This window comes from Pezoporus wallicus, unplaced genomic scaffold (genome assembly GCF_028554395.1).
Source record: "Pezoporus wallicus isolate ANWC-B61680 ecotype Strahan unplaced genomic scaffold, APGP_CSIRO_Pwel_v1 contig_4131, whole genome shotgun sequence".
Taxonomy (NCBI): Eukaryota; Metazoa; Chordata; class Aves; order Psittaciformes; family Psittacidae; genus Pezoporus; species Pezoporus wallicus.
In genome coordinates, this window is record NW_026641950.1 from 2,616,526 (window position 1) to 2,640,179 (window position 23,654).

General features: G+C 43.3%; 1 protein-coding gene and 1 long non-coding RNA gene across 4 annotated transcripts in view; one reads left to right on the plus strand and one right to left on the minus strand.

Annotated features, from left to right (window-relative positions):
- Positions 1 to 5,679: 5,679 nt before the first annotated feature.
- Positions 5,680 to 7,468, minus strand: LOC130608285 (uncharacterized). Its single transcript, XR_008974501.1, has 3 exons — positions 7,343 to 7,468; positions 6,851 to 7,006; positions 5,680 to 6,310 (listed from the first exon to the last, which is right to left on the minus strand). It is a non-coding gene; the product is annotated as an uncharacterized LOC130608285 (long non-coding RNA).
- TRIM55 (tripartite motif containing 55) overlaps positions 6,605 to 23,654 on the plus strand; it is a 37,213-nt gene continuing 20,163 nt past the window's right edge. Inside the window, exons 1-7 of one of the 3 annotated variants that reach the window (XM_057426113.1) lie at positions 6,605 to 6,961; positions 7,371 to 7,543; positions 15,168 to 15,333; positions 16,774 to 16,869; positions 20,681 to 20,914; positions 21,768 to 21,790; positions 21,890 to 22,014. In XM_057426113.1, the coding sequence (XP_057282096.1) occupies positions 6,773 to 6,961; positions 7,371 to 7,543; positions 15,168 to 15,333; positions 16,774 to 16,869; positions 20,681 to 20,914; positions 21,768 to 21,790; positions 21,890 to 22,014 (1,006 nt within the window). In that variant the 5' untranslated portion in view covers positions 6,605 to 6,772. The remainder of the gene's footprint in view (positions 6,962 to 7,370; positions 7,544 to 15,167; positions 15,334 to 16,773; positions 16,870 to 20,680; positions 20,915 to 21,767; positions 21,791 to 21,889; positions 22,015 to 23,654) is intronic. The other 2 variants (XM_057426112.1, XM_057426111.1) reach the window with 2 other exon arrangements.

Below are 23,654 nucleotides of genomic sequence, written 5' to 3' on the forward strand. Positions count from 1 at the left end.
CATTTGAAGAGCGGGAGACTGTGTTGGAATAATAAAGCATTTGGTCACTTACTCTCCAACAAGAAGCAGGATTCTCCCACTTTTCTAACTGGTGTTTTCTCCTATTTTTCTACCTGATTTTGTTTTATTTACGTCCTTTCTTCCTTCACATCGCATTTTCACTGCAGAGCATATTTTGGGGGGTGGAAAAACAAGCCTGTGCCTGTTATCTGTGGAAATTGTCCCTAGCCCTGGAGAGAACCTATTTTTAGGTAGGCAGTAGGGCAGTGCTATTTCTTCCCCACATGCAGTACTTCTTCCATGCAGTGCTTTGGACTTATTTTTGTGACTCTCCTGTGAAGCGTAGATATCTTTCCAGCAGTGATGTGTTAAGGGAATGAGGGTTTGGGAAGCCCCGGGCTTTTAAAGTTGTGTATGGCTCAGGGAGATACTGAAGCACTGATCTCGTGTTTGCTATTCCACAGCACTTGCAGCCTGTCTTTTCAGACTCACTGCTTTTGAGACTTTAGTGAATAACAGATAATTGCAGGGAAGATGAAAACACCTTGTCATCATCACCATTTGTGGTCACCCTGCCTCCCATGACCACCATTTCTCATCCCAATCTCAAGGACTATGAGAAAGACAACACTTTCTATTGGGAGGGGAGGGTGTTCTGTTTCCCTGTGGCTCCTAAAACTGGGTGACACTTAGGTCCACACGGGCCTGCTGGCAATACTGAAGGGCAGCAAGAAGCCACAGGATCCTCCTGCTCCCAGGCAGGGAGCTGAGAGCACCGATCCCATGCATTGGTGTCCCACCAGTGGCAGAGCCACGGCCCACAGGGTAGAATCCTCAATGGAGTTCATCCGTGGACTCTCCATGTTTCAAGGTCCTTTAATCTGAATCTCTGAGGTTTCTCTGCTATAATTTATGTTGGTACTGCTGATGAATCTGGACAGAAATTATAATCTAGTTCATCTGCCCTTTGATCCCATGTTTCTGTCTGTTTACTCCCATCTGTGGAAGCTTTCTGAGCATGGATAAGGCCAGAGAAAGCTGTTTTCAAGCACAATTCAGCTCAAGTCAGGGTCCATCCCCTATTCAAAAGAATCATCCCTCTTACTGATCTTTGTAGCTTGTCCCTGAAATCCTGTGCTCCTGCATATTTGATGTACTCTCAATGGCTCACCATTAGAAATCCTTTGAGCTTGCCCCTGCTGTTATGATTTTGTATGTGCAAAAGGAAATTTTGAAAGATGTCATTATCTCCTGTGCTGGTCCTTGTTTTCTGGGAGATCTGAAACCATCTCTCTGGTAGTTTTTAGAAGGTATCAAAATACTGACCGCATATGGCCTATCGTCATGTATGAGGTACACAAAGAAAAATATATATATGTAGAGTAGAAAAATGTCATTCTCAAAAAGCAACTACTTTTGAAAATGCTTGTCATTTGCAAAGGCTGTCTTTGACAACATAAATTGACATACAAGAGTAGTTTTGGTACTTATTGTGGGATGTTGAGTGATCACAATAAAACAATGAAATTATAGGCTCATAGAATCAACTAAGTTGAAGACCTTTAAGCTCATCAAGTCCAACTGCTACTCCAGGACTGCCAAGTACACTGATAAACCATGTCACTGAGGGCCTTGTCTACATGTTTTTTGAACACTTCCAGAGGTGGTGATTACACCACTTCCTGGGCAGCCTGTTCCAATACCTGATCACCCTTTCTGTGAAGAAATTTTTCCTAATATCCAGTCTAAACCTTCCCTTTTCCTCCCATGTGTCAACTGCACTACAGAGGTTGGTGTCATCGACAGACTTGCTGGGCAAGTCGGCAAAAATGCTAGATACTGTTTGCAACTTGCACTTGTGCAGGTAGGAGGGCTTCATCTTATAGCTGGCTCATTGGCTTAGCGAGTTGTTGCAAATGTAAGTGAGATTTGAGTTCCTGCAACATGCCTGCTGTAGGTGGGAATGCTGGTGCTCACCATTCGCTGCTGAGGGGCTGCTCACTGCAGGGTAAATGGGCACAGAAAAAAGGTGGGATGGATGGAGAGCCTCCCCCCTACCTCCCCAAGGGAGGCTTAGCAGGATGGGAGGAGGGGAAGGCTGCCCTGTCATTTTATTCTAAATCTCACATGTGGGTGGGCAGAAATGGATGCAGCAGCCTCCTTTTTGTTAGGATGTTGTAGTGTTCGGGCAGCCAGAGCTTTTTGCCAAGAGGTGAGTAAGGGAGGGCAAAGCTGAGGGGAGATGGGTTGCTGGTTCCAGGCACCAACCAGCCCCGTATTCTTCCAGCAGCAGAGCTGTCTTGCAAAGCCCTCTGCTGAGCCCCAGGATCCTCAGGAATGCAGGGAGCTGCTGGAGGCAATGGGATGAAGGCAGGTATCTACTCTGCCCAGGTGAGAGTGGGCTGCTCTCCACCTGCTTTAGGGATGGCAAGGGTGTTGGGATCCTTGCTCCTCCCCAAGGATAGGCAGGAGGTGGGGTGGCTGCAGGCCAGGGCACCATCCCATGGACTGGGATGTTCCATGCCACCCATCATGTCCATTCCTGGGCAAGGAGCCTGTGCTTGCACAGCAGGCTTTGTCTCTGCTGGGCTCAGTGGACAGGTAAGTCACATGGGACATACCCTCTGGCAAAATACGCTTTTTGTCTTTGTTTTCAGGCCATGCAAGAGAGCCACAGAGCAGACTTTCTGTGACTGACACACAAGAGCTTCACAGCACTGGTACAAGAGAAGAGGTTGCAGAGGGGAATTCTGTGAACACAAAATCCTGAAACCTGAACCTGGACATTGCTCAGCCTCTTCTTCCTCTTCCAAATCCCTTTCCTAAACCCACTGCTTTACAGCTAGCCTTCCAGGCTCTCCTGGCCAACAGTCCACAGCCCACAAGCTGTTACTTGGCTGCAAAACCAGAGGAGTTAAAAGTAATGTCCATAAAAGTAAGCATATCTCTGGGAATTAGTGCTCTGGTTGTGGCAGCAAAGCCAAGTAACATTCCAAGGCAAGCAGTACTGAAAAAAAAAGTAAAAATGGTATTTTCTTCTTGGTGATGGCTGGAAAGCAGCCAGAGTTTCTGTGAGTGGGGTTAAAGCAGGCCCTCTTGCCCTTTGTTAGTCACTTGAGAGATGGCTTGATGGACAGCTGTGCATGCCAGTGGCCTTCCCTTGCAAGTGTGGAAGGGGAGGAAGAGAAGGATGACAGGGCTTCTAAGGAGAGATGGGAGGGTGCTGGGCTCTTTCTCAGTGCAAGTACTTCAAAGTCCAACCCAAGCAATTTCTGCTGAAGACTGGCTGCAGAACCATCCCCTGGATCCACTGCCTCTTGGACTTTGCTCTTCTTTCTCCTCGTTACAGTGCAGTATTGTCGTGGTTTAAACCCAGTCAGGTAACTCGTTCACTCACCCCCCCCCTTCTTTCCCTCCCCCTACTCCCAAAGGGACAGAGAGAAGAATCGAAAAGAATGCAACTCCCACGGGTTGAGATAAGAACAGTTTAGTAACTAAGGTATAACACAGATCACTACTGCTACCACCAATGATAATAATAATAAAGGAAATAACAAGGGAAGAGAATACATCACCTCACCACCAGCCAACCGATAACTCGCCCCCCCAGCCCGACCAAGCTCCAACCCATACCTCCTCCAACCCCGCAGTCTCCCAGCCCTTCCGGGTAACTCCCAGTTACATCCTGGGCATGACGTGGTGTGGTATGGAATACCTCTTTGGTCAGTTTGGGTCAGGTGTCCTGTCTCTGCTTCCTCCCAGCTTCCCCTCCTCCCTGGCAGAGCATGAGGCTCACAAAGTCCTTGTCCAAACCAAAACATCGCTATCAGCTCTGCTCCCAGGCCGAAAGTCAAAACACAGCACTGCACCAGCTACCAAGAAGGAGAAACATGACTGCTACTGCTGAACCCAGGACAAGTATGCAACATTGCAGTTTGCAGTGCGTGGCGTTCCTGGCATTTCTCATCCAGCATTCACAATCATGACCGAGTCTCCGCACCTCTTTACCTAGCAATCACTGCTGGGGTTCATAATACTTTGACAGAAAAACCTGAACTATTTTTTTATGTGCCTGAACTACATATCCCTGCCAGAAAAATCTTTCAGCTTAGGTGTGGCTGCAGGAGGTGGGTTTTTCTTTGTTTTGTTGGCTCCTTTTCATGGTTGCACTGTTTACCGTCTGGTTTGTGATAGCATGTTTCAGCACACAGAAAGGGGAAAACCAGCAGCAGCCTGTCCCGTATCTTGTTGCCACCAGATCATAGAATCACAGAATCACAGAATAGTTTAGGTTGAAAGGGGCCTTTAAAGCTCATCTAGTCCAAATTCCCTGCAGTGACCCGGGACATCTTCAACTACATCAGGTTGACCAGAACCACATCCAGCCTGGCCTTAAATGTCTCCAGGGATGGTGCATCCACCACCTCTCTGGGGAAACAGTGCCAGGATTTTACTACCCTCACTGTAAAAATTTCTTCCTCATGTCCAGCCTGAATCTCTCCTTTTTTAGTTTAAAACTGTTATTCCTCATCCGGATGCATCAGGGTTCACACTGAGCCTGTTAACTTATGGCTTTTGTGGGCTACCACAGATTAAGTATAAATTCATTACATTTACATCCTAAAGGCCCATTACACCTTGAAAGGTGCCTCAGTTCGTTGTCCAAAGGGCTGACACAGCAGCACAATCCCCAAACTTTTTTTGATGCCTACATCCGCCCCTTCCTACATCACCATATGCAGGTATTTCTGGGCACTGACATTTCTAACCTTCAGCTTTTCCTCCTGGTTTTTATCTGTTTCTGCCTGTGTAGTGAGGTGGAAGTGCCTGCCTTACCAGGCAAGCATGGCTTTCCTCCTCTAACTCAAACTCCTTCATTAAAGCAGGTTTTGATGCATGAGAGGCAGCTGACTCAGAGTTAGGAGGGTAGGAATGAGGCATTCAGATTCCTGCAGACGTGAAAGTCACCTCTGACCCAGCCACAGAGGGGAGGGAAGATGCCAGGAGAGGCTCCCTGCCAGTCCTGCAAAGCTCCAGCTGTCCATGGCTCAGCTGCCGGACCAGCTTCTCCCGCTCAGCTCCGGGCTCTCCTCTGCATTAGGCAGTCAAAGCAAAGGTGTGATTTCAGATGGGTTTAACTGAGATATCACATATGTCCCATGAATGCAAGACTTCAGAAAAATCTGTTTTCGTGTGACTGCTGACAAATGTGTATGTTTAGGTAGGGGAAGTGCCAGCTCAGTGGGCTGAAAATGGGTACAGGAGTTCACCCAAACACTTTAAAAGTATGTAGGGCTTTGAAAATAAAATAGTCAGTAATACATTTAACTTAATGTGATCATTGCTGTTGCATGCAGAGAATAGTATTCATTTTCATGCAGAGAGCAATAAAAACCTTTACTTTTACATTCCTCTAAAGCACACAGTTTCCAGACTGGTGTTGCATGCAGATGAAGGACCCTGGAGTCGGGGTCATTCCAGAGAAGGGCTTTGGAGCTGGGGTCTGCCCCTGGGACTTGCCCAGCCACTCTATAGCATTTTTCAGATGCAAGCCCTGTACAGTCATGAAGGATTATAAACGAGAACTGTCTACAAGACACTTAACAGAGAAATCAATCGTAGTTACTGATTAAAAGAGAACACAACATTCTGATTTCATGTACAGTACAGTGGCAAAGTGATTTTATACAGTACATGCAGGGACTTAGGCTTAAATTTGAGGGTATTTATTGCTTGTACAGTTGTGTGATAAATTGACAAGTAGAAGCACAGATGGCTTTCCCTTAAGATCAGGCATCACATGCCACAAATTATCTGGGAAATTGTCATTTTAAAAATAACTCTGGAACAAGTGCCAAGCTGAGAGGGATATCAGTGTCTAATAAACAGATATAAACACAGCAGTGCCCAAAACTAAAATATATTTGAATTAAACTGTGTGGAGAGAGAGCATATACAATTAGCACCTATTCTCTAGCACCACAAATGAAAGCTTTTCAATACTGTATTTCTTCTGCCTCTTTCTCACCAGAAAATTCAAACTTTTTTTTTTTTTTGTGCATTTTTAAACCACTGTGGAGTTCACAGCTTGAATGGTTGTGTTAGATTCTTATGTTACAGCTCCTAGAAAAATATCAGACCAGAAGAACCTTAAGCACATTTATAGGCAGGCAATTTCTTTTTAACTGTTCTTCAGGGTGGTGACATGTTTATACCCTGATGTGTCTGAGCTCCAGCATAGCCGTCGCTCCTATTGTCTTCTCCAGCAACCACACGTGCTTCACACCTTGGGAAGGTGAGATCCTGGACCCTGCCAAAACACATGGGGAAAATAATATCCTGCATCTCACAGCCACGACTGCTTGCTCGAAACAGAGCATTTGTTAGACTGGGGCAGCCCTATGCTCTCTGCTGCCGGGCAGAGATAAGGGGGGAGCGGATTTAGTTTGCTTATCGCTTGCTGTCTTCCTCAAGGGGTGAAGGCCACCATGTGTGAGTGAGGAGAGCCAGGGCCCTGGGGGCCAACCCCCATCCCCCGCCAGCTGTCACCTGTCCCAGCCTGTCCTCCTCTCACGCGCTTATATGGGCACGGCAGGATGGCATCTCGTGACGCTGCGCTGCTAAAAACAGCCCCTGCTCCCTTCAGCCCCGCGTTTGAACAATGTCCTCCAGCCACAGCAACCCAGGGAGCCTCTGATCGCAGCACAGCCTTGGACTTATTTCAAGGGAAATTAACCCGGAAACCCCTCCGCGAGACTGTAATCCTAAGCGTATGCCCCTGGAAAAGGTAGGGATGAGCACTGCCCTGAACTACAAGTCCTTCTCCAAAGAGCAGGAAACCATGGATAACCTAGAGAAACAGCTGATTTGCCCCATCTGCTTGGAGATGTTCACCAAGCCTGTCGTCATCCTGCCCTGCCAGCACAACCTCTGTAGGAAGTGCGCCAGCGACATCTTCCAGGTAGGTTTCTTCCCGCAGAGAGCCCTGCTTCCCAGACAGCACTGGCTGAAATGAATGGAAAAGCAGGTTTTTTACATGGTGTGCCTGATTGCTTTCCACCATGGGTACGGCAGGAAGGGAGGTGATTTGAAACAGAAGCTGTGTCTCCCTGGGGGCCAGGGCTGAGCTCACAGCAGACTGAATTGACACCCGTTAGCTGCAGGGACATGGCCACGTGTGTGAGCTGAGGAACTGGCCCCTCACGGTCACTGGGTGCTTTGCTGAGGGGAGGTTGTTGGAGCTACCCTCTCCTTGGGCTCATTGACAAATGTTTCCTACAAGTGTGGTTTTGCCCCAGTGCTTTTGAAAGGGGTTTTTATGGCTTTGCATGGCCTTACTCACCTTTCCTTGTGCTTCTTGGCAAGAGCAGGCCTCCAACCCCTACCTGCCGACCAGAGGAGGCACAACTGTGGCGTCGGGAGGCCGCTTCCGCTGTCCCTCGTGCAGGCACGAGGTGGTCCTCGACCGGCATGGCGTCTACGGGCTGCAGAGGAACCTGCTGGTGGAGAACATCATCGACATCTACAAGCAGGAGTCCACAAGGTAAAGGGTGAATGTGTGCCCTTTGGAGGAGGTTTGCTACAAAATCAGACAGGGCTCAGGAGGCTGGTGGCCTTTGGTGTCTTTGTTTGGTGCACATGAGGCTGATTGAGATGTTTTGCCTCTTGGAAATACAGAAAGGGATCGTGCTGCCATGCATGCCTGTCTGCTTGCTGTACAATGAAGTCAGCTCTGACTGAGCACAGAAAACCTTATCTGAATAGATGCTGATTTTCTCTGCTTCCATTTACATCAGAGGACTGTGCTGTGCTTATTCACTTGAACAAAACTTAACTCATGCAGGCAAAGCCCTTGAGGTCAGCATGTTTCCGTGAATAAGGGAAAAGCAGCTAGGTTCTCATCATTTATTTTTAAAACAGTTCAGATTACTCTCATTTGTCTTTAACCTGGGTGTTCTCATGCTAGAGAAGGGAAAGAAATTTCAAGTCTTGTTAGAAAATCCTGAGGGAAAGACAGTGCAAACAAGAAGAAAACTGAATTTCACACAGAAGATACCCTGAATCACAATGTCAAATCAGAACTCAATAAAAAAAATCTTCATTCCTGACAGCTTGGCATGTGAACTCATGAAATCAAGTCTTATTTAAGACTCCATAAAAGAGGAAGAATACCCAGAAATAGTATGTATCAGTGCTGTGTGGCTGTGCACGAGAGTCAAGACCTCAGGGTAGAGGACTGGGTTTGTCCTAAAAAGTAAGATTACTCCTGAATGTTAATTTCCTGCATTGGATGTGTAATGGATCCAGCAGTAGAAAAATGTTGCATTCTCATCTTTGTATCACTGGGATGGGTCAGACTCATGGAACTGCTATGGGGAGCTTAGTAGGGGGAAGGCTAAGCCTGGCCTTTTGCCACCAGCATGGATCCACAGGGCCAGTTTTATATGGCAAGGTGTTTTGTACACCTGAAGGAGGGTGTAATCCTGCCTGTGCTCCCTGACGGTCTTCCCATCCCACCCCAACAAGGAGCTGGGTTTTGCAGGGACAATGAGGTGGTATCACTGCAGCAGGTGGACACAGCCTTTGGAGCCGAGAGCCTGAGGTGGCTTAGAGCACTTCTCGCCTTCTCTGGCAGAGGAGGACAGTCACCAAAAGAGAGGACATTTCCAATGGTGGCTTTGGCTTTTCTTGGCTGTTCAGATGCCTTTGGGGACTGTTGTAGCTAGGCATAGTTTGGACTCCAAAGTGTCAGAGAGCATGAAGCTGGCTTAAAATTGTCCTTTTTGCTGCTCTTCGCTCTCAGTGCCAAGGGAAGTTCAGCTACCCCTGTGTGTGTCATTGATACCCAAATATTATTTTAGTCAGGAAAATCTCGGAGGAAATGAATCAACAAAGCTATGGTGGTGGACTTTGCTTTTTTTGACCAGATCAGCTAGATATGTGTGGCTTCACATCTTTCTTGGTTTGGGGGGGTTTATTTTTTCAGCTCACAGCTGTATTTAACTTAAAATATAAATGCTCCTCCTTTTCCCATGTAGTTCATGGGAATTGGAACAAAATTCAGTTAAATACAAATGTAAGAGATTTGGTAGAATTTTTTTTAAGTTCCACAGAAGTAAACCACATGATGAATAAAAGAGGAGAATAGGGAAAAAAAATTGCAGCATGAACACATATTTGCTGAGATACTTGTTCAAAAGGCTCGTTTATTCAGTCTGTTAAGGTGCTTATTTAACCTTCATATATGTCCTTAGAATGAGAGTTAGCGTCAGGGTTACGTAGGAGCGGCAATGCACAGCAGCATTATCTAAACTATTTGGCACTTTGTAGGCCTCAGCTACTTATCTCCCTCTGCCTAACATTTCTCAAGCTCCTATGAGGATGTGAGCGATATCTGCCATGCTGTTCCACTGAAACAAAAAAGCAAGGGAAATCAAGTCTTCTCCACTTCTTCCTTCCTCTTCCTAACTGAAGGGCTGAGGTCTGGCAGAGGTACATAAGAGGAAGAGTGAGATGTGACCTTTGCCTCCTTGTTTCTTCCCAAGACAGCCCTTCAAACTGGCAGCAGCTGTGATTTGCACAGGAGCCTCTTTCCCTTCAGTCCTCCTGTGGGTATAATTCACCATAACTGTGTCTGCCAGAATGATGCCAGCTCCCAGCTGCATTTCACATGGACTTAGGAGGGTCATGAATAATTCACCTAGGGAGCAAGCTTTATCTCCTGCTTAGGCAAAACCAATTTATTTTTAAAATATTTTTTTAAATTTGAGCTTCTATTTAAATTATGGAATTAGGGCTTTGTAGAAGCTGGGGCAGCAGCTGAGCTACAAGTTGAGAGGGTCTGCCCTCACAGGCAGCCCTATTACTAAAAATCACATCATAATGTCTTTTATACCACTGCTTATCAAATTCCAGCTGATGGCAATGTAACCTGTTGCCCAATTTAGAACCTGTTAGCAGCACAGGAAAGAAATCCTCAAGCAGGATGTGTCATCTACAAAGTTTTGTAGACTTTCTACAAAGTCATCAAAGGACTGACCCAGTTGAAATAAAGTTGGCTAAAACATTAAACCAATCTTTGAAAGTCTGTAGGCCACTGATTACCTGGACTGAAGACCACCAGGATTCCTGCTGCCACAAGGACAAGGTAGCAACAGGAGGCTGTGTCTTCTTGCAAGCTCTGGCAGCCTCTAACAAGCTTGGCTGGCTATCCCCGATCAAAAGACGCTTTGGGCTTTGTTACCAGCTGAATCCTGATCAGGGAGAGTCAAGCCTTGCACCTACTAGGGAGAGCCCTAGGTACAGGCTGTCCCTGCAGCCCTGAGCACAGATGGAGCAGTGTGCACAGGAGGGACTAGGCGCTGTGCTGAGAGCAGCATGTATGGGCTCTGTGACAGTGGTGATGTGCTGCAGGATGGGAAAGCCACCACTTCCAGGAGCAGCTATCCCTGACACCTCAGAGGCCTCAGCCAGAGCTCCCATGGCTCTCTAGGACTTGCTGCAGGGATGGCAGGGGATCTCAGATAGGCTGGGTCAGGGAGATGAGCTCCCTGCCCACAGATTGCCAAACAAGGGAGCTGCAGGAGAAGCCCCACAGATTGTGCAGTGAAAGACATGAGGAGAGAGATCACCTGGATCTTCTCCACCCCCCCATTGCCCATCCCCCCATTGTCTCCATCTCCATGTCCCACATGGAGACAAAGCCCCAGGCACACCTGGTTTCTTGGGCCAGGCATTTATGATAGTACTTGTGTAACGGAGCTGCAGGAATCCCCATGTCCATATGAACTTTTGTAGTCTTATAATTTTTCAAGCCCCATTTCTACCCTGGCTGTTGACAGGCTTTTCACTGCTTTTGGGAGAACCTATCATTGTGATTAATTTTCAAGGACCATCTTCTCCAAACTTAAGAATGGTCTATCCCTATATACTCAAGTAACAGTGGCAGAATATCTGCATTGATTAACAGGGTGCTCCTGATAAAACACTAGAAAAGAAGCAAAAACAAGGTGGACAGATGACTCAGGGGATACACTGTCCAATCATGTACAGATGGACTCAGGAGGGACATGGAAGCTAACAAGAAGAGCTTCTACAGGTGCATCAGCAGCAAAAGGAAGATTAGAGAAAGCATGGGTCCACTGCTGGAATGGAGCAGGGTCTTCTGTGGCAAAGGACATAGAAAAGGCTGAGGTACTTAATGCTTCCTTCATCTCAGTCTTTACTGGTAAAATCAGTCTTCAGTAATCCCAGGCTCCTGAGACCAGTGGGAAAGACTAGAGTAAGGAAGACTTAGCCTCGGAGGAGTGGGATCAGGTTAGGGAAAAAAAATGGACACCCTGGTGAGACCCACCCATGAGTGGTGAAGGAACTGGCTGATGTCATTGCAAGACCATTCTCAATAATCTTTGAAAGATCATGGTAATTGGGAGAGGTTCCTGAGGACTGGATTGGAAGAAAGCAAATGTTACTCAAATCTTCAAGGAGGAGAATCCAGGGAACTACAGGCTGGTCATCCTCACACTGGTTCCTTGAAAGCTGTTGAAGCAAACCCTCCTGGAAGCTATTTTCAAACATATAAAAGACGAAAAGGTGATTAGAAATAGTCAGCATGGATTTATGAAGGGAAAATTAGCCTGACTAATCTGATAGCCTTTTATAGTGAGACAACTAACCCAGTGAATGAGAGGAGAGCAGTGGAAGTTGTTTATCTAAACTTTCAACAATGTCTCCTGTAACATCTTTATTGACAACCTGCTGAAAGAAGGTCTATAGTGGACAGTGAAGTGGACTGAAAACTGGCTGAACTGCCAGACTCAGAGGGTCATGGTGAGCAATATGAAGTCAGGTGGAGGTCAGTCATTAATGGTGTATGCCCGAGATTAATACTGAGTCTAATACAGTGTAATATCTTCACTAATGACCTGACACTGCCTCATAGAGCCATACAGATTCTCTCTCCATTCCCTGACCAGGTGCAGGCACTAGGTGATGTGACAGTACAGTTGCATTCAGGATTTCAGTAGACACCTTCTTGGACTTGTAAAAATCCGAAGGAAAACATGCTTTCTAACAAAACAGCAGCTTTCCTATGGTCTTACTATGCCTTTAATTAAAGTGTGCTCCTTTACTTGCGCAGCAACTTTGCATTTCCTCACCAAATCATAGAATCACAGAACATCTGAGACTGGACGGGACCTCTGGACATCATCTGGTCCACCTGCCCTGCTCAAGTAGGGCCACCCAGAGCCAGTTGCCCAGGACCATGTCCAGGTGGCTTTTAAAGACTTCCATGGATGGAGACTCCACCACCTCTCTGGGCAACCTGTGCCAGTGCTTGGTCACCCTCACAGTGAAAAAGTGTTTCCTGAAGTTCAGAGAGAACCTACAGCTCTTCAGTTTATGCCCATTGCCTCTGGTCCTAGCACTGGGCACCACTGAAAAGAGCCTGGCTCAATCCTCATTACACCCTCTGTTCAGGTATTTGGATACTTGAAGATATTGGTAAGATCAAGGTCATTGTTAAGATCCCCCTGAACGTTCCCTTATCCAGGAACGCAAGCCACAACCTCTACTCACAGGAGAGATGCTCTAGACCTTTAATCATCTTCAGGGTCCCTTGTTGGGCTGTCTCCAGTATGTCCATGTCTCTTATGCACTGGGAAGCCCAGAACTGGACCCAGTGTTCCAGGTGTGGCCTTACCAGTGCTGAGAATCCTCCCCTCCATAAAGCACACACAACACTCCACATGTTAGGATCCAAACCCAATTTTAATGGAAAAGAATAAACCCCTAACAGTCAAACACAGGCTAAGTAATTCAAAGAGCAGAGTCAGAGAAGGAGAGCACAAAGCTATTAGGCTATTTCAGCAACCTGCTGAACATCTGTGATGAATCTTTTCTTGTACTACAGCCATGCTGTTTCTTTAATCAGCTACTCTTTAATCGCCTGTTTCAGGAGCAGCCACCATTTTAAACATCAAGATTGTTTTGGCCTTTGCTACACCAATGTAGACCTAGAGGATTCTCTCTGAAGTTAGGGAATGTTGTGCTAAAAGTCATTCCTTTTGTGTAGCCTGGGAAGGAGACTGTAGTTCTGTTTACTTCTACTCTTCTGTCGGTATCTTTAGGGCCCCACTAGTTCAGGGAGTTCTGCCAGGTTTCTCCCAGCTCTTTGCTGCACTTTTGAAGGTTGGTTACTTCTGGCTGAACTTGCTTGACACTGTCTCCTTTTTGCCGTGTGCGATGTGTCTTTCATGTTAGTGTCATCATTCCAGTGTCAAGTAACCTAGTAATTTCTGGTCTTGTAAATATTTGTGGGAAGAGCAGCTATTTCAGGCTTAATTAATCACTTTGAAATTCATTGTCTGTTAGTGCCATCACATGCAGGCCCTCCTACTGGTGTGCTATAACATGAATATATCAGGGGCTGTTTGCAGTCACCTGCAGACAGTGTAAAGTGTTTTTATGGTGGAAACACACGCCTTTTGAATAGCATTAAAATGATGCTGGATTTGACACACTGAGTGCCTTATGTAAATATATGCTAGAAATCTGACCCAAATAATACAGGCTTCCTTCAGAAGTTTCTGTTTTGTTTTATTCTGGTATATCATGTTATACTGCAGATTACAAACTTTCCATATGAATCCTTAAAATTCTAGCGCCTTCTTTAAATTAAATAATGAGTGCATGAGACATCTTCTTTGTTGCTTGATGTTTTTTTAAAGGCATCTAGTGGATCATATTCATTCCATTCCCTTAAGAAGAGAAAACCTGTACTTAAAAAAATTAAAAAATAAATGCCATGTCCATTCTACCAAACTGTATGGAAAAACTCTACTGAAGTTTAATCTAAAATAGTGATTTTCCCATACTTTTTTTCGGTTGAACAGAATGACTGGTTGCCTCTTTGCTACAGAGCTCCATAAAATGGCTTTTTTTTTTTTAATGCAATTCCATTACATTTTATAGTTTTGGAAAATATTTTGTATCTGAAGATGAAAAGATGTATTTGTGTGATGCCATTGCTCCACTTGCTACAGGTAAATCGTAGTTCTCCTTCCAAATGGCAGCAGAAGGCAATAATGGCTTATGTTGGAAATATTTAACATTGCTGCCATAGGAGTGGCAATCTTTGGAGACTTGAACCTCCAGACACACTCCTTCCATCAAGCTACTGACCCTGTCCTCTGGTACCACATCTTCACATACTCATGTGCTTGCTGCAGATGTGTTCAGGGTGTTAAGCCCAAAGCATGGTCTCAGAAAACCATCAGCCTGCCCATGCAGACTAGACCGGAGCATTCACATCAGTCAAATGGCTCATTTAAAGGAAGCTACAACTAAATTAGTTCCTAAAATAGCAGGAATTGACCTGTGTGTATATGAAGAAATCATTTTGCTGAAGAGAAGATCAGGACTGAACTCTAGTCTGGTGACAGTTCCTGGCTTAGCACAGGAGAGGAATGCTCCTTGTGTAACCCATGTATTTTGAGATGGGTACAATCGAGTTACCTACTGTTAAAAAGTTCAACGTCGTACAAGCTAGACACGTGCTGCCCAGATAAAATTAATTTGTGTCAGACCTTATTTGGTTGCTGACCTAGTGTAAAGGCCATAAGGACCCAGTCCTGTTTGATACAGTCCTGACCTGAGCCTTGCAATGCTCATCAGCAGAGACATAGAGTTAAGGGCATAAAGGTCCATCAATACCTAACTTGATTCAATTATTCCCTTGCATAAGAGCTTTTCTATTTTAAGGCTAAGTGCCCAACATTTTGTATGATGAACCTGAGAGAAATTACATATGTTTTGTATTTCAGATAGATGTTAGATAACATGCTAATTAAAGTATATGAGTAGTCTGAGATCACTCTTAGTGAGGTTGTTTACATTTTAAAATATGAGTGAGGGTTCAGTCACACTCCCAGCTGGCATTCGCATATAAAGACATATTGCTATATTGTCATCACATCCTGTTGTGTCAGGACATTAATCTGTCCCACTGTCTATTTAGTCATCCCATGTGGCAGGTTTAAGTGTACACTGCATATTCAGGTTAGCCTTGGACACTGCTATATATCATATTTCATGCTGATACTGTAAGTGTTGTCATCAAAAACTCATGAGCACCAAGTTTGTTTTAATTTTGTATTCCTTTGCAGACCTGAAAGGAAGTGTGACCAGCCAATGTGTGAAGAGCATGAAGATGAGAGAATTAATATCTATTGTTTGAACTGTGAAATACCCACCTGCTCCTTGTGCAAAGTCTTTGGTGCCCACAAAGACTGTCAAGTTGCTCCTCTCACAAATGTTTACCAGCAACAGAAGGTAAATATCTTTTTGTATGTCACAGTCAACTGACAGGACCATCACTAGGGATTCCTGTGAGTTTCCAAAGGGGCCTTTGCCATTCCTGTGTTTGAGTGAAAGGCTCGCACAAATCTGTTAGAACTGTTTTGAAACACAGGAAAATAAATTTATGAGAGATCACACAGAAATATATTAGAGTGCCCCAATTTTTATTAGTATAGTGAGTAAACATTTTAGACAGCAGTTTGATGTGAAGCTGAGGATCTCTCACACAAGGTTCCTGTTGTCTTTTTTTAGTGCTTTTAGATCAGAAAAACAAGTGGGATTTACAACACATGAACTGGAAAGAGAACAGACCATTACAAGCCAAGTAGTTATCTATCAGGCACTTTTGCCTTTAAGCATCCAATTTTTAAGAAAAGTTAAGTGAAAAACCTCCTTCTGCAAGTGAATGCAGGAATATTCAATAGTTGGCAGCACAGGATGTACCTAACATCCTCTGCCCTTGCTGTCACCAGTAGAAGACTTGTTTATTTTTAATACAGTATTAATTTAAAACCTGACTCACTGGGTTATCCTCCTGAGATAAACAGCTCATTTTTCTGGAGGGTCCCAGTGGGGCAAGCAATCAGACAGGCCAAGTTTGCAATCCCAGCCTCCAACTTTGTCACACAGATGCTTGTGTGTGGAAACTATAAATGAGAAGTTGCTTTAGGAAAGTAGCTACAAACATCATTTCAATCAAAACAAAGGAGGGAGAAGGGGAAGTTTCTTGAATTGAATCCATGCATCCAGTCACTCCCTTTGCATGGAGATTTGCACGGCGTGGTTTCCTTCCCAGAGTGCCTGTGGAAAGGAGCTGTCATGCCCAAGACTCAGTCATCACCATCCCCACATTCCGGCCATTTCTTACTTCCACTGGTTTCCCTCATGCTAGTGGATCAGCAGCCTCCACTTTCGCCTCCTCCTTTCCTCTCTTCCCCTCTCACAACAGCCCCAGCTCTGCTGCCTTCATGCCAGGGGCTCTGTAGCACCCTGGTCCTTCCAGGTCAGTGGGCTATCTCTTCTCCTCTCTAGTGGCAAGAGCTGCAGGCCTCAGGGAATAGCACAGTAACATGGCTAGACCCAGACACTAAAAAGAACCAACCCATCAAGAGATAAAGTCTTTTCTGTCAAACCCAAATGGAATATTTTGGGGCTGTTGAAAAAGTGCTTCAGACAAAAACATCTAGAAGAGCTTCCTAGAACAAAGTGCTTCCTCCTTTCAAAACCACAGTTTCTTCTCCATTAAAAGTTTCAAAATGTCAATGTTTTCATAGTTTTTTTTTTAGAGAGGAAACTAGGTAAAGCTAATATCCTGGTATGGCCCATTCATCTCTTGCTCCTAACAACTAGATGTGCCACCTTGAAATAGGACGGTATGTAACACCTCTTGCTTGTTCTCCCCTTACTTCCCAGTCTGAGCTGAGTGATGGCATTGCAGTCCTTGTGGGGAGCAATGACAGAATGCAAGGGATAGTCACGCAGCTGGAGGAGACCTGCAAGACGGTTGAGGTAGGTACTACCTCTTTAAATGCAGTTATTTCAATAACTCACATCTTTTAAACTGCTGGTAACAATCATTCTTTAACGGACCTCACTTTACACAAATGCATTCCCACAGCCTTTTACTAAACCATTACCTAAGACTTTGTACATTATCAGCTGTACTGCCTCAACCAAAGGGTGCGTCCTGCTGGGCACCCTGCATCTGACATTGGCCATGTGATGAAGGACAAAGAATAAGAATAATCCATATCAGCACATCTTGCTCAGCATTCTTATTGGAATAAGATATCACTGAAGTTAAAAGCAGCTCCAACAAAATTCCATCAACTCCCATGTCATTTAACATCTAAGATCAGGTTCTAGAGCTGTAGAAGTCTAAAGCCTGACTGGTCCTGTGAACAGAGCCTTAGCCTAAGCCACAGCATAACCTGTGTAGCATGGCACCCAAGTGTGTCAGTGAGCTCTGTATTTGGTTGATCTGCCTTCTGCACAGAAGCACTTTTTTAATACACTTACGTTGTCATTTAAGGAGTCTTGTTTTGTTGCTTGTGGGAGAGAAGACTTCAGGTTCTTACTGGATTTTCTGGTAAAGGTTTCACTCTGACAGATCTGGAATTAGTTTTGTGTCATTCAGTAGCAGAAGTGGCTCTCATTTTCTCCAAGAGGTTTGTACCAGCAAAAGCAAAAGCTGAAAGGAGCTCATATGGATTGATTTTGTGATAAGAGTTTGATGAAGCATCTACTGAAGGAGTTGCATCCCTCTCAGCACAATTAGAATAATATTGACCCTTTAGAGCTGGAGCAGAAAAGAGAAATAGCAGAGAATAATAAGTTAATCCAAGATGTATGGACTCTAATTGGTAAGAAGAATGTACACAACTGGCCAAGGCTCCTGTTTCCTTAGAGCAAGGAAGGACAGAAAATGTTCAAGTTTGGTCCAAGGAACATAAAATCATTAACCCAAGTAAATGAGAGTGGATGTTAGCAGCAGCCAGAACTTTGTAGTCAGGAAGGATGAAATCACAAGGAAGGAAATGGCCGCTATCAGGACTTTGCTGACAGAAACAAGCTTTTCGAGTAGGTTAGCTGCAGAAATTTGAATGATATAAAAGCAAAACCTTATACTCGCTTAAGTTGAACTAGCTGAACCAGAAACAAAACTTCAAATATCTAGTCTGAAGTATGGAGAAAACTCTATGCTAAAAATACCTTAACAAATACAACAGTTTCTGAAACTAGCTTCCTCAGAATCATCCACTCAATTTAAAGTCTAACTTTTAAACTCAAAACCTAAAGAAAATGCAGCCATTTTGCCTTCAGATGTTTAAACAGGCTTTTCACCTTTAAAGTCAAAGACTGCAGAAAATAGATCTTAGAGCTTACCTTGGCACTTCCTTGTTATATTTCAAACAAATCACATTTCCTACCACACAAAAGCTTTGTCTGAATTGACATCAGTTTGTTCTTGAAGATGAAAAGCTACAGCTGGAGCTAAGAAATGTGCACACATGGAAATAATGCTTATAATCCACGATGGTCTCTTCTCTCTGCTTAACACTCTGTAGAGAACAGTAAATATCTGCTTTAGCAGAAAATACATGATAACTTTCCTTTTAGCTGGGTTAAGTTCCGTATTTAGTTATTGCTTCTATTCAACCCTAAAAAACACAGATTACACTGAAAATAAAAAAGGAATATAAAATGCTAGATAGTGGAAAACAAGTATAAATAATTAAGTACTGTTTAGCCCTGTAAACAATATGAGTCAAATAATGAAAAATTACTGTGTTTCAGTCAAATACTAATAACATAGACCAGTCAATACAGATAACTTCAGAACAAGCAGTGCGACTCATGCTCAGTGGCAAGGACTCTTATTTTTGCTGTAGCCATGCTTTAAGAAACAAAAAGGCTGAGAACATTACAGAATGGAAAGTCATGTATTTGTTAAAATTTTTCATTACACAGAATCTGATTAGGATACTTCCATGAGGCAGAGACTTCATATGGGAACATTTTATGCAGAAAGAGAATATTTCAGAAATATTTCAGCATTTGCAGTTAGGAACCTGTTTTACACTCTTACTTTTGAGGTTCACAGCTCTGTAATATCTACTGGCAGGAAATAATGTATTACAGCTAAGAGTTAAGGAAGGATCTCTCAGGACACCCTGCTATCACTCTCTTGTTCTCCTCCTACATCTTGTCCTGTGTCAAATGGCAAAGATAGCACATACCTGTCTTGAAATAAAGGTTGTTTTACAAGGGGTCTGAATGACATTTCTGAGGAGGTCATTGTAGACTAAACTGAACAGGAATCTGGAGCAAGCAAAAGTGCAGGCAACAAGGGGAGAAAGCTAGGAGAGGCGTGAAAGGAAAGAGGAAGATTATTTGAGGTCTGAAGAACAGAATGACACCCAGGAACTGTGACTCACTTGGTTTGAAAACTTCCTTATCCCCACCCCTTAGTTCACTAATCAGGAATCTCTGGGAAGTGGCAAGGACCTCCAGAAGGTCAGGACAAGCCTGCCCCCCTGCAGGGAGTTTTAAATTACAAGTGCCTGTTTAGCCTAGTCCTCCTCATTAGAAAGCAGAGGTGGATACTTGGGTCAATGCAACAAGATCTGTATTCGTTTCCCACCCCTCAATGCAGACTATGATTTTTGGCCACGTGTCCAGCTTCATAAGGCTTTCTTCTCTGAATGATACAGAGCAGACTGTCACCACTTGTAGGAAAGAGCTCTGGCTGAAAGTCAAGAGAAAAAGTGGGATTCTCTCTGGCCAAGTGCTATGAATAATCAGTCTTATCACTTCCAAAAGTACTGTTGCACTGTTAATAATTCTGTGCTGCCAGGATCTCAGCATTATGCCTCAAGGGAAGAAGATGAGGAATTGATTCAGCCTCAGTTCCTAGGAAAGGTTTTTAAATAATCACCACCAACCAGAACCAGATATAACCACAATAAGGTTATGCCCCAGGGCACACAGATGACTCAAGTACTTCTGTTTGGTAGACCTCAGACATTATAGATACTCTGTCTCCTATTTCCTCCCCATAAATCCTCCCTTGCAAATGCAGTGTGTTCTTGCTAGAGAGCACTCAATGAAGCAGTCATCAAACCCATCCTCCTTACTCAGTGAAATATGCTATGTAGTCTGATTGGAAGGATAATAAAAGTGCCTCAAAAAATGATGTTAAAATCAGTGCCTGAAGGTAGGGTTGGAACCTGAAACCTTCTTCTTGTCTTTGTGCTTCTGTCACACGCTGTTTCCTTTGTGGTACTGCTTCCTCATTCAGTGCACAGTAAATGGAATATAATGGACACCTATTGTCAAAATAGAGTCTTGAGTGGGTGTATGTGAAAATCAAGGCCAGCCAGGATAGTTCTAGGTTCTCTGGTAGAAAAATAAAATTCTCCAGAGCTGATATGAGACAATCCCTGCTCTAAAAACATTCTGTCCATGCAAATGAATCCAGCTGCTACTAAAGTGGAGGTTTTTACTTTTTGTGCAGACTTTGATGCGTCACTGCAGACATCATAAATACCTGTTACAGATTTTTAGCATAACTGACAAGTTATACAATAACCTATCTGGGGGCTTTCAGTATCTCAAAACTCAGAGTCTGAGAATGGTTTTAAAACTTTTGTTCCAATAGCTTGGGCTTTGAAAATTATAAAAGTCTCTGGGGTCATTCAGAATCCTTTGCACTACTCAGAAAGAGGAATCTCTTTGATGAAAATGCTTCCAAGTAACTGTAAAAATAGAAACTCTTTTAAGAACATAACATGTTTAACATAAACCAAATGATTTGCAGGAATGCTGCAGACGACAGAAAGAGCAGCTGTGTGAAAAATTTGATTATCTCTATTCTGTACTGGAAGAAAGAAAAAATGAGATGACACAAATAATCACTAGAACCCAAGAGGAGAAACTGGAACATGTCCGCTCCCTGATGAAGAAGTACGCAGATCATTTGGAAGCTGTGTCAAAGCTGGTTGAATCAGGAATCCAGTTTATGGAAGAACCAGAAATGGCTGTGTTTTTGCAGGTATAAAGTCAATAAATGCAGACAGAAGAAGAATGATGAGTTTATTGAAATACTATTTAAGCATTTCTCGATTTTAGGCACATTCAGAGTTCGAGTAAACTTTCACACAAACTCATTTTTTAAACAGTTGCATCAGCACAGGCAAATGACTAGTCTTCTTGTGAATAGTATCCAAACCAAGAGCATAAGTATTTGATATGTGCACCAGAATATACTAGTCTGGGTATGAATTTCTTATCCCCAAAGAAGAAACAGGAATTTTAACATTTTCCAACATATCTGTATTGTCCCGCTGTTTTAATATGCATGTAGTTGAACTTCTGTGAGTTACAGGTTTTGTTTGTGTATTGACAGAGCAATTAACTTTCCAAGAATTAAATATTTATGTTTGAAGTCACTTTTTTATGACTTTACTTTTTTTTTTCCTACAATTTCTCTACGTTAAAGGCAATATTCTTTCCAGACAAAAAGGCTCCAGAAGTATGGCCTTATGGATGGCCAAAGATAGTTGCTGTGACTGAAGATGTAACACAGCAATTGCTTTTCACCACAAACACACAAAAAAAGAAGAGCAAAACTACTTCCATTTCATTTTTGTAGAAATTGTACTTATTTACCATCGTATTTGGATTTTACTTAAAAAGTCTTCAATGGACGAAAAGGTTTACTCAACTGTATACTAATTACCATGTAAATCAGATTGCATTCATAGATCTGTCATGGTTGTCATTTATGAGATCCATATTAGCATGTTTAGAAGCAGCCACTGTAAGAATAATATCTCAATGCATAAAATCACTGAAAAAAAAATGAACCATTTAAGAAGTCAGTTATTTCCTTTTTGTTTTCACAGAATGCCAAAACATTGCTACAAAAGTAAGTACCTAAATTTGAGACTCTTGATCATTATAATGAATCACAAATTGCAAATTTATCTGCAAATCTAAATGCCAATAACTAATTTCTGTGTTTTAGAATTACTGAAGCATCTAAAGGATTTCAAATGGAAAAAATAGAGGATGGATATGAAAATATGAACCAATTCACAGTGAACCTCAGTAGAGAAGAAAAGATAATACGAGAAATTGATTTTGACAGAGGTATGTCATTTATTTCGCCTAAATTGCATTCTTAAATTGCAGCTCTGTGTGATTTACATTATGATACTGAGTAGCAAACTTGAATTGGTATTTCTGTCCATCCTGAAGTATAACTAGACCATTTTGCATCAATTATAATCAATAACAAAAATCCATCACAGTTAAAAAAAAATCACATAACATGTTGACACCATGAATCTTACCTTTTATGTATCCTCAGCACTTTCCTAAGCCTGAGATCTTTACTGATTCCTCATGTGAAGGGACCACAAAATTAAGCTTTTATCTCATTCTCTAAAGTCTTTTTTTTTGCCCCCTAAAGATGCCATTATTGTGTGGCCTGTCTGTTCTAGAAAGGCATTAAAGAAGTAGAATGTTTATTACTAAAGGAAGTACTTACGAAAGATACTTTGTTTTATTCTTTTTTGATAATAATTGAGAAATATAACACAAACATAACATTCAAGATCAGAAGAGTTATAGAGGGAAGCAAAAAATGTCATAATCTTTCATGTATTTAGCATCTCGTGTGATGTCATTTGTCATGACATCATGACTAAACATGCTTAATATATCTATTGTTGTAATTTTATGTTTACCAAAGTAGCCTGAAAGGTAGGCTCACCTATGCTTTACCTTACATAGTAACCATAAGAAGTTAATGGAGACAAATGTTTCAAATAAGATCTCTCCTATTAAAAGGCAGCTGTAACAGTTGTCTTGATATCTTTAATTTTCTTGCTAGCACTGGATTCTGCTGGTACATTTACATTTACATTTACCTTTACCAGCCAATTAAGCCTCATGCAGATGCCACCCATTGCTTACTCCTCTGCCAAGACCCTAACTTCAGAATGTATGGCTGCTCCCTGCAAAGGACCCTGCATGCCTGCTGTGCAGACCTTTGTATGTGGGCTGGAATCTGTTGACTAGCTATGCTTGGCACTGGGATCCATGTAGCGGGACAGCAGCTGTGCACCACTCAGCAGCAGAGAAGCAGGTGTCATTTCACAGGGCCATGAACCTCAAGGGATTTGTCCTGGGAGGGACAGTCCCTAGTCACAGCCTCATGCCCAGTTCATCCCTGTGATCAGCCACAGCTGCCACATCCCTGCGATGCACAAGCGTCTGCCAAGATCGTGACCTTATGCTCTGGACAGACACACATGCCCACCATGTGATAAGGAATGTGACACCCACCTCCTGGAGACAAGCCATTAGCAAGGGCTTTGGCAATCAGGAGTTCGGTCCTGTATTTGAAACTCCTACTGCAGCCAGGGGATGTGTAAGCTAAGATTCAGCACTCTGCTTACAGAAGTGTATTTGCCTGCAGAATCATTTCATCATTGTGAGGGCGTTACTCAATTCACAGATCTGCATTCCTTCTAAATATTCAGGCAGAACTATAACTTGTGCAAAAGTGCAATTAATTTGGAGCTTGCATTAGTGCATTCTCTGAAGTGCTAGGATGGCTCTGAACAACATCAAGTGTTTATAAGAATGAGTAATGCGATTATGCAAAAGAAAGTGCATTGTTAGAGGGCTCCCTCTGGAAACTAGCCAAGGCATGAATGCTGACAACGCGATGTGTCAGATGATGCAGAAATGATGGTTTGACCAAGTTTGACAGTCTGATTTTA